At 38.4% G+C, this 10,000-nt stretch overlaps 1 protein-coding gene and 1 long non-coding RNA gene across 3 annotated transcripts in view; both read left to right on the forward strand.

Annotated features, from left to right (window-relative positions):
• Positions 1-3,433: 3,433 nt before the first annotated feature.
• Positions 3,434-8,945, forward strand: LOC117808885. The gene is made up of 4 exons (XR_004630403.1): positions 3,434-3,638; positions 4,909-5,197; positions 5,634-5,742; positions 8,526-8,945. It is a non-coding gene; the product is annotated as an uncharacterized LOC117808885 (long non-coding RNA).
• A 638-nt stretch (positions 8,946-9,583) lies between these two features.
• The window catches only part of LOC117808886 (protein disulfide-isomerase TMX3-like), an 11,631-nt gene continuing 11,214 nt past the window's right edge, over positions 9,584-10,000 (forward strand). Inside the window, exon 1 of one of the 2 annotated variants that reach the window (XM_034678559.1) lies at positions 9,584-9,776. In XM_034678559.1, the coding sequence (XP_034534450.1) occupies positions 9,743-9,776 (34 nt within the window). In that variant the 5' untranslated portion in view covers positions 9,584-9,742. The remainder of the gene's footprint in view (positions 9,777-10,000) is intronic. The other variant, XM_034678560.1, reaches the window with a different exon arrangement.

A 10,000-nucleotide genomic window follows, 5' to 3' on the forward strand; every position in this document is an offset into this window, starting at 1 on the left:
TGCTGTAACAGGTGAAGACGTTACAGTGATGATGTCACACAGAGTGAAGACGTCACAGAGTGATGATGTCACAGAGTGAAGACGTCACAGAGTGATGATGTCACAGAGGTGAAGACGTCACAGAGTGATGATGTAACAGTGTGAAGACGTTACAGTGATGATGTCACAGAGTGAAGACGTCACAGAGTGATGATGTCACAGAGTGAAGACGTCACAGAGTGATGATGTCACAGAGTGAAGACGTCACAGAGTGATGATGTCACAGAGTGATGATGTAACAGTGTGAAGACGTCACAGAGTGATGATGTCACAGAGTGTTTTGTAAACAGATTAATGTATTTCTTTACAGATCGTTGTTTTGGGTTTTTCTCTTTTATTTGATCTTTACTTGAAAGAATCTTCCCTCAAGTAGTGAGTACTTCTTCAGCTTTCTAGTTTAGTTTGTGGATGTGGGATTAAACACCCCTCCCCGAACAAGCTGATTAACCCAGTTACTCTGACCCTGGAGAGGGGGAGGGGTCTGTGGGGGCGGGGGGTCACGAGGTCGACCAATCAGCTGCCTGCTCAGTGAGTCTTTAATAGTTTTCCAGGCTGCAGCTTCAGAACACACACACACCACACACACTCTGAAGGCAGAGGAGGTGGCCTCTGATTGGTCAGGATGAATATGTCAGATAGAAAGCGATCAGCTGCTGATTGATCCTTAGAGAGTCAGAGGAAATCACAGCTTTAAGGTTTCAATCCTGAACCACTCACGCCTGACCGCCACCGCCACCGCTTCCTCTACTTCTCTCTCTTCTTCTTCTGCTTTAACTCTTCTTTCTCTCTCCTCTCTCTGCAGCTTTAATTCTCTTCTTCTTCTCCTCCTCTGCAGCTTTAATTCTCTTCTTCTCCTCTCTGCAGCTTAACTTCTCTTCTTATTCTCTCTCTCTGCAGCTTTAACTTCTCTTCTTCTTCTTCTCTCTCTGCAGCTTTAACTTCTTTCTTCTTCTTCTATCTCTGCAGCTTTAACTCTCTTCTTCTCCTCTCTGCAGCTTTAACTTCTCTTCTTCTTCTCCTTCTGTAGCTTTAACTCTTTCTTCTTCTCTCTCTGCAGCTTTAACTCTCTCTCCTCTCTGCAGCTTTAATCTCTTCTTCTTCTCTCTCTGCAGCTTTAATTCTCTTCTCTCCTCTCTGCAGCTTTAACTTCTCTTCTTCTTCTCTCTGCAGCTTTAACTTCTCTTCTTTCTCCTCTCTGCAGCTTTAACTTCTCTTCTTCTCCTCTCTGCAGCTTTAACTTTCTTCTTCTTCCTCTCTGCAGCTTTAACTTCTCTCTTCTTCTCCTCTCTGCAGCTTTAACTTCTCTTCTTCTTCTCCTCTCTGCAGCTTTAACTTCTCTTCTCCTCTCTGTAGCGTTTAACTTCTCTTCTTCTTCTCCTCTCTGCAGCTTAACTTCTCTTCTCCTCTCTGCAGCTTTAACTTCTCTTGTCTTCTCCTCTCTGGCAGCTTTAACTTCTCTTCTTCTTCTCCTCTCTGCAGCTTTAACTTCTCTTCTTCTTCTCCTCTCTGTAGCTTTAACTTCTCTTCTCCTCCTCTCTGCAGCTTTAACTTCTCTTCTTCTTCTCCTCCTCTCTGCAGCTTTAACTTCTCTTCTTCTTCTCCTCTCTGCAGCTTTAACTTCTCTTCTTCTTCTCCTCTCTGCAGCTTTAACTTCTCTTCTTCTTCTCCTCTCTGTAGCTTTAACTTCTCTTCTTCTTCTCCTCTCTGCAGCTTTAACTTCTCTTCTTCTTCTCCTCTCTGCAGCTTTAACTTCTCTTCTTCTTCTCCTCTCTGCAGCTTTAACTTCTCTTCTTCTTCTCCTCTCTGCAGCTTTAACTTCTCTTCTTCTCCTCTCTGCAGCTTTAACTTCTCTTCTTCTTCTCCTCTCTGCAGCTTAACTTCTCTTCTTCTTCTCCTCCTCTCTGCAGCTTTAACTTCTCTTCTCTTCTTCTCCTCTCTGCGCTTTAACTTCTCTTCTTCTTCTCCTCTCTGCAGCTTTAACTTCTCTTCTCGCTCTCTGTAGCTTTAACTTCTCTTCTCCTCCTCTCTGCAGCTTTAACTTCTCTTCTTCTTCTCCTCCTCTCTGCAGCTTTAACTTCTCTTCTTCTTCTCCTCCTCTCTGCAGCTTTAACTTCTCTTCTTCTTCTTCTCCTCTCTGCAGCTTTAACTTCTCTTCTTCTCCTCCTGCTCTCTGCGCTTTAAATTCTCTTCTTCTTCTCCTCCTCTCTGCAGCTTTAACTTCTCTTCTTCTTCTCCTCCTCTCTGCAGCTTTAAACTTCTCTTCTCTTCTTCTCCTCTCTGCAGCTTTAAACTTTTCTTCTTCTCTCCTCTCTGCAGCTTTAACTTCTCTTCTTCTTCTCCTCCTCTCTGCAGCTTTAACTTCTCTTCTTCTTCTCCTCCTCTCTGCAGCTTTAACTTCTCTTCTTCTACTCCTCTCTGCAGCTTTAACTTCTCTTCTTCTTCTCCTCCTCTCTGCAGCTTTAACTTCTCTTCTTCTCCTCTCTGCAGCTTAACTTCTCTTCTTCTCCTCCTCTCTGCAGCTTTACTTCTTCTCCTCTCTGTAGCTTTAACTTCTCTTCTTCTCCTCTCTGCAGCTTTAACTTCTCTTCTTCTTCTCCTCCTCTCTGCAGCTTTAACTTCTCTCTTCTACTCCTCTCTGCAGCTTTAACTTTTCTTCTTCTCCTCCTCTCTGCAGCTTTAACTTCTCTTCTTCTCCTCTCTGCAGCTTTAACTTTCTTCTTCTCCTCTCTGTAGCTTTAACTTCTCTTCTTCTCCTCTCTGCAGCTTTAACTTCTCTTCTTCTCCTCTCTGTAGCTTTAACTTCTATCTTCTCCTCTCTGTAGCTTTAAACTTCTCTTCTTCTCCTCTCTGTAGCTTTAACTTCTCTTCTTCTCCTCTCTGCAGCTTTAACTTCTCTTTTCTCCTCCTCTCTGCAGCTTTAACTTCTCCTCCTCTCTGCAGCTTTAACTTCTCTTCTTCTTCTCCTCTCTGTAGCTTTAACTTCTCTTCTTCTCCTCCTCTCTGCAGCTTTAACTTCTTCTCCTCTCTGCAGCTTTACCTTCTCTTCTTCTTCTCCTCTCTGCAGCTTTAACTTCTCTTCTTCTTCTCCTCTCTGTAGCTTTAACTTCTCTTCTTCTTCTCCTCTCTGCAGCTTTAACTTCTCTTCTCCTCTCTGTAGCTTTTAACTTCTCTTCTTCTTTCTTCTCCTCTCTGCAGCTTTAACTTCTCTTCTCCTCCTCTCTGCAGCTTAACTTCTCTTCTTCTTCTCCTCTCTGTAGCTTTAACTTCTCTTCTTCTCCTCCTCTCTGCAGCTTGGTCTTGCGTTCTTTCTCTCCTGCTGTTCTTCTTCGTGTCTTTGAGGCGTTTGTTTTGTTTGTTTTTCTCTCGAGCTGTCACATGTCAGGTGATGATGTCAGAAGGTGTGATGTCATCAGGTGTGCATGTGACGCAGGTGTGGGTGGAGCTCCTCTCGGCTGGGCAGGTGGAGGTGAGGGCGGGGCTGTCATACGGCAGCTTCCTGCTGCTCCACAGGACTGATGAAGACTTGGCTCGGATGATGAAGAGGCTGGTGAACAGTTTCCACGACGACAGAGAGACGCTGTCCTCCAGCCTGCTCACAGGTGACTGTTTACCTGTTTATATTTAAAGTAACATCAGTACAGTAACATCAGTACAGTAACATCAGTACAGTAACATCAGTACAGTAATATCAGTACAGTAATATCAGTACAGCAACATCAATATCAGTACAGTAACATCAGTATAGTAACATCAGTATAGTAATATCAGTATAGTAACATCAGTACAGTAACATCAGTACAGTAATATCAGTACAGTAACATCAGTACAGTAACATCAGTATAGTAACATCAGTATAGTAACATCAGTACAGTCCCATCAGTACAGTAATATCAGTACAGTAATATCAGTACAGCAACATCAATATAGTAACATCAGTATAGTAACATCAGTATAGTAACATCAGTATAGTAACATCAGTATAGTAACATCAGTATAGTAACATCAGTACAGTAACATCAGTATAGTAACATCAGTATAGTAACATCAGTATAGTAACATCAGTATAGTAATATCAGTACAGTAACATCAGTATAGTAACATCAGTATAGTAATATCAGTATAGTAACATCAGTATAGTAACATCAGTATAGTAACATCAGTTTAGTAACATCAGTATAGTAACATCAGTATAGTAATATCAGTATAGTAACATCAGTATAGTAACATCAGTATAGTAACATCAGTATAGTAATATCAGTATAGTAACATCAGTATAGTAACATCAGTATAGTAACATCAGTATAGTAACATCAGTATAGTAACATCAGTATAGTAATATCAGTATAGTAACATCAGTATAGTAACATCAGTATAGTAACATCAGTATAGTAACATCAGTATAGTAACATCAGTATAGTAATATCAGTATAGTAATATCAGTATAGTAACATCAGTATAGTAACATCAGTATAGTAATATCAGTATAGTAACATCAGTATAGTAACATCAGTATAGTAATATCAGTATAGTAACATCAGTACAGTAACATCAGTATAGTAACATCAGTACAGTAACATCAGTACAGTAACATCAGTATAGTAACATCAGTACAGTAACATCAGTACAGTAACATCAGTATAGTAACATCAGTATAGTAACATCAGTATAGTAACATCAGTATAGTAATATCAGTATAGTAACATCAGTACAGTAACATCAGTATAGTAACATCAGTACAGCAACATCATTATAGTAACATCAGTATAGTAACATCAGTATAGTAATATCAGTATAGTAACATCAGTATAGTAACATCAGTACAGCAACATCATTATAGTAACATCAGTATAGTAACACCCCCCCCCCCAGTCCATTATCCATGAGGACCAGAAAGTAGACCAGTCCATTATCCATGAAGACCAGAAGATAGACCAGTCCAGTATCCATGAGGACCAGAAGGTAGACCAGTCCATTATCTTTGAAGACCAGAAGATAGACCAGTCCAACAGGCATGCTGTCCAGGATGATGACCAGTCCATTATCCATGAGGACCAGGATGACGACCAGTCCATTATCCATGAGGACCAGGATGAAGACCTGTCCTCTGGGCATGAGGACCAGGATCTGAGGGATTTCCAGAGTACCGGGTCTCTGTCAGGTCAGTTCAAACGGAGCTCTCACACCTGATCACCTGATGGTATTCTTTTTCTTCTTCTGTGTTTTCAGGATGATTGGCCCCGCCCCTCCGTCTCCAGGTTGAACAGGAAGTCATGTGTCTAGTAGAGGACCAGGGATCTCTACTATTCAGCAGGGACCAGGTTTAGAGTACAAAGTACAGGATCCTGTGACCTGAGAGGTCTATGCTAACAGGGGACCCATAGACTTCTTCATAGACACAGATATATATGTTAGCCTCTGATGCTAACTTGTGGTGCTACAATGACTTCCTGTTTACACAGCTGATTGAGACCTGATGTTAGACCTGGTCCGTCTTATTCAGATCTGGTTATATCTGTTCAGACCTGTTCAGACCTTGTTAGTCCTGGTTTATGATTGGAGTCTGAGTCTAACTGTGTCTGTGTCTTTGTTTCCAGAGATCTCAAGGTCAAACGGTTTCTGTCTGGCTAACACTGAGACCATCCTGTTTGACCCGACTCCGCCCACAAACTGTGTCAACCAATCAGAAGACTCAACAGTAAGACGGTAAGCTGTGCTATATCATCAGACTGTTACACACGCAGTAAACATGTGAAGCTGATTTAAACATGTGAAGCTGATTTAAACATGTGAAACTGATTTAAACATGTGAAACTGATTTAAACATGTGAAGCTGATTTAAACATGTGAAACTGATTTAAACATGTGAAGCTGATTTAAACATGTGAAACTGATTTAAACATGTGAAACTGATTTAAACATGTGAAGCTGATTTAAACATGTGAAACTAATTTAAACATGTGAAACTGATTTAAACATGTGAAACTGATTTAAACATGTGAAACTGATTTAAACATGTGAAACTGATTTAAACATGTGAAGCTGATTTAAACATGTGAAACTGATTTAAACATGTGAAACTAATTTAAACATGTGAAGCTGATTTAAACATGTGAAACTGATTTAAACATGTGAAACTGATTTAAACATGTGAAGCTGATTTAAACATGTGAAACTGATTTAAACATGTGAAGCTGATTTAAACATGTGAAACTGATTTAAACATGTGAAACTGATTTAAACATGTGAAGCTGATTTAAACATGTGAAACTAATTTAAACATGTGAAACTGATTTAAACATGTGAAACTGATTTAAACATGTGAAACTGATTTAAACATGTGAAACTGATTTAAACATGTGAAACTGATTTAAACATGTGAAGCTGATTTAAACATGTGAAACTGATTTAAACATGTGAAGCTGATTTAAACATGTGAAACTGATTTAAACATGTGAAGCTGATTTAAACATGTGAAACTGATTTAAACATGTGAAACTGATTTAAACATGTGAAACTGATTTAAACATGTGAAACTAATTTAAACACGTGAAGCTGATTTAAACATGTGAAACTGATTTAAACATGTGAAGCTGATTTAAACATGTGAAGCTGATTTAAACATGTGAAGCTGATTTAAACATGTTGATTTAAACATGTTGATTTAAACATGTGAAGCTGATTTAAACATGTGAAACTAATTTAAACATGTGAAACTGATTTAAACATGTGAAACTGATTTAAACATGTGAAACTGATTTAAACATGTGAAACTGATTTAAACATGTGAAACTGATTTAAACATGTGAAGCTGATTTAAACATGTGAAACTGATTTAAACATGTGAAGCTGATTTAAACATGTGAAACTGATTTAAACATGTGAAGCTGATTTAAACATGTGAAACTGATTTAAACATGTGAAACTGATTTAAACATGTGAAACTGATTTAAACATGTGAAACTAATTTAAACACGTGAAGCTGATTTAAACATGTGAAACTGATTTAAACATGTGAAGCTGATTTAAACATGTGAAGCTGATTTAAACATGTGAAACTGATTTAAACATGTGAAACTAATTTAAACATGTGAAACTAATTTAAACACGTGAAGCTGATTTAAACATGTGAAACTGATTTAAACATGTGAAGCTGATTTAAACATGTGAAACTGATTTAAACATGTGAAGCTGATTTAAACATGTGAAACTGATTTAAACATGTGAAACTGATTTAAACATGTGAAACTGATTTAAACATGTGAAACTAATTTAAACACGTGAAGCTGATTTAAACATGTGAAACTGATTTAAACATGTGAAGCTGATTTAAACATGTGAAACTAATTTAAACACGTGAAGCTGATTTAAACATGTGAAACTGATTTAAACATGTGAAACTGATTTAAACATGTTGATTTTAACATGTTGATTTAAACATGTGAAACTGATTTAAACATGTGAAACTGATTTAAACATGTAAAGCAGATTTAAACATGTTGATTTAAACATGTTGATTTAAACATGTAAAGCAGATTTAAACATGTGAAACTGATTTAAACATGTTGATTTAAACATGTTGATTTAAACATGTTGATTTAAACATGTTGATTTAAACATGTTGATTTAAACATGTGAAGCTGATTTAAACATGTGAAGCTGATTTAAACATGTTGATTTAAACATGTTGATTTAAACATGTTGATTTAAACATGTGAAACTGATTTAAACATGTTGATTTAAACATGTTGATTTAAACATGTGAAACTGATTTAAACATGTTGATTTAAACATGTTGATTTAAACATGTTGATTTAAACATGTTGATTTAAACATGTTGATTTAAACATGTTGATTTAAACATGTTGATTTAAACATGTTGATTTAAACATGTGGAACTAATTTAAACATGTGAAACTGATTTAAACATGTTGATTTAAACATGTTGATTTAAACATGTTGATTTAAACATGTTGATTTAAACATGTTGATTTAAACATGTTGATTTAAACATGTTGATTTAAACATGTTGATTTAAACATGTTGATTTAAACATGTTGATTTAAACATGTGAAGCTGATTTAAACATGTTGATTTAAACATGTTGATTTAAACATGTTGATTTAAACATGTTGATTTAAACATGTTGATTTAAACATGTGAAACTGATTTAAACATGTTGATTTAAACATGCTGATTTAAACATGTTGATTTAAACATGTGAAACTGATTTAAACATGTTGATTTAAACATGTTGATTTAAACATGTTGATTTAAACATGTTGATTTAAACATGTTGATTTAAACATGTTGATTTAAACATGTGAAGCTGATTTAAACATGTTGATTTAAACATGTGAAGCTGATTTAAACATGTTGATTTAAACATGTTGATTTAAACATGTGAAACTGATTTAAACATGTTGATTTAAACATGTTGATTTAAACATGTGAAGTTCAGTGTCTTGTCTTCTCTCTGTCTGTCTCAGAGCGAGTGTCCCTCCAGCCGTCTGTCTGCAGTTCTGTCACCCGTCTGTCTCTCCTCCTCTTCTTCATGGTTTTTCAGGGATGTTAAGCAGACTGAAGAGGAGGAGCTTGAGACGGGCCCAGTCTCGTTGCCTGGCCCCCTCCACCTGCTGCACACCTGGACCCTTGAGACAGACATCCTTGAATGAATGAAGACACATACAGCAGAGACATGGGGGGCTTCAGTGAACCCTGGTGGGAGATCATGAAGCCTCTTCTCACCTGACTGTAGATCAGGGATTGATGGACTGGAAAAAGACTTTAAAAACTGGCTCCTGGACTGTCAGATAGATAGATAGATAGAAGATGTGAAATGAACCTTTGTACAAAGTAAACACTAAACACTTCCAGAAGAATAAAGTTCAAACCTGTTCAACATGAAAGATCAACTCTTCTGATTCAAAACAAGAAAAATTTATATAGACTCCGAATGAACCCTGACCCCCCGTCAGAGTCCTCATCACTGGGAGTGGGTTCCTCTGACTGCTCTCTCTGTGTCTCTGTCTCTGTGTCTCTGTCTGTCTCTCTCTCTCTCTCTCTGTGTCTCTGTGTCTCTGTGTCTCTGTCTCTGTGTCTCTGTGTCTCTGTCTCTGTGTCTCTGTCTCTGTCTCTGTCTCTGTCTCTGTGTCTCTGTCTCTGTCTGTCTCTCTCTCTCTCTGTCTCTGTGTCTCTGTCTCTGTGTCTCTGTCTCTGTCTGTCTGTCTGTCTGTCTGTCTGTCTGTCTCTCTCTCTCTCTCTGTCTCTGTGTCTCTGTGTCTCTGTGTCTCTGTCTCTGTGTCTCTCTCTCTGTGTCTCTCTCTCTCTCTCTGTGTCTCTCTCTCTCTCTCTGTCTCTGTGTCTCTGTGTCTCTGTGTCTCTGTCTCTCTGTCTCTCTCTCTCTGTGTCTCTCTCTCTCTCTCTGTCTCTGTGTCTCTCTGTGTCTCTCTGTCTCTCTCTCTCTGTCTCTGTCTCTCTGTGTCTCTCTGTCTCTCTCTCTGTCTGTCTCTGTCTCTGTCTCTCTGTGTCTGTTTCTCTGTGTCCCTATTTGCCTCTGTGTTTTTGTGCGTTGTTAATAAAGCTTCATTGGATTGAAAAGACGGTTAATCTGTCAGATTAGCGCTGTCTTCAGTCTGTTAGCAGTTAGCAGATTAGCAGAGTGCTGATAATCCCTGAGTGCTGCGGTTCCTTTGTGTCAGTCAGCATGTGGACCATGAGGAAGAAGGTCCTGCTCTCAGGTACGTGTTGAACCCTGGTCCTTGTTCCGGTCTGAGTAAGTCTGAGACCGGTCTGAGTCCCCGTGGACCCTGAACTTCCTGTCTGTTGAAATACCTGAGAGTTTGTACCTGAGCTAAATCTAAAGATGTTTCCAAATCTTCAGATCAGTTAACCAATCAAAGCTCTTTGTTTTCCTAATATCAGAGTGAGACCTCTGTTAGACAATCACATCATGACCGCCATC

The sequence above is a fragment of the Notolabrus celidotus genome, unplaced genomic scaffold (genome assembly GCF_009762535.1).
Source record: "Notolabrus celidotus isolate fNotCel1 unplaced genomic scaffold, fNotCel1.pri scaffold_172_arrow_ctg1, whole genome shotgun sequence".
Classification (NCBI taxonomy): Eukaryota; Metazoa; Chordata; class Actinopteri; order Labriformes; family Labridae; genus Notolabrus; species Notolabrus celidotus.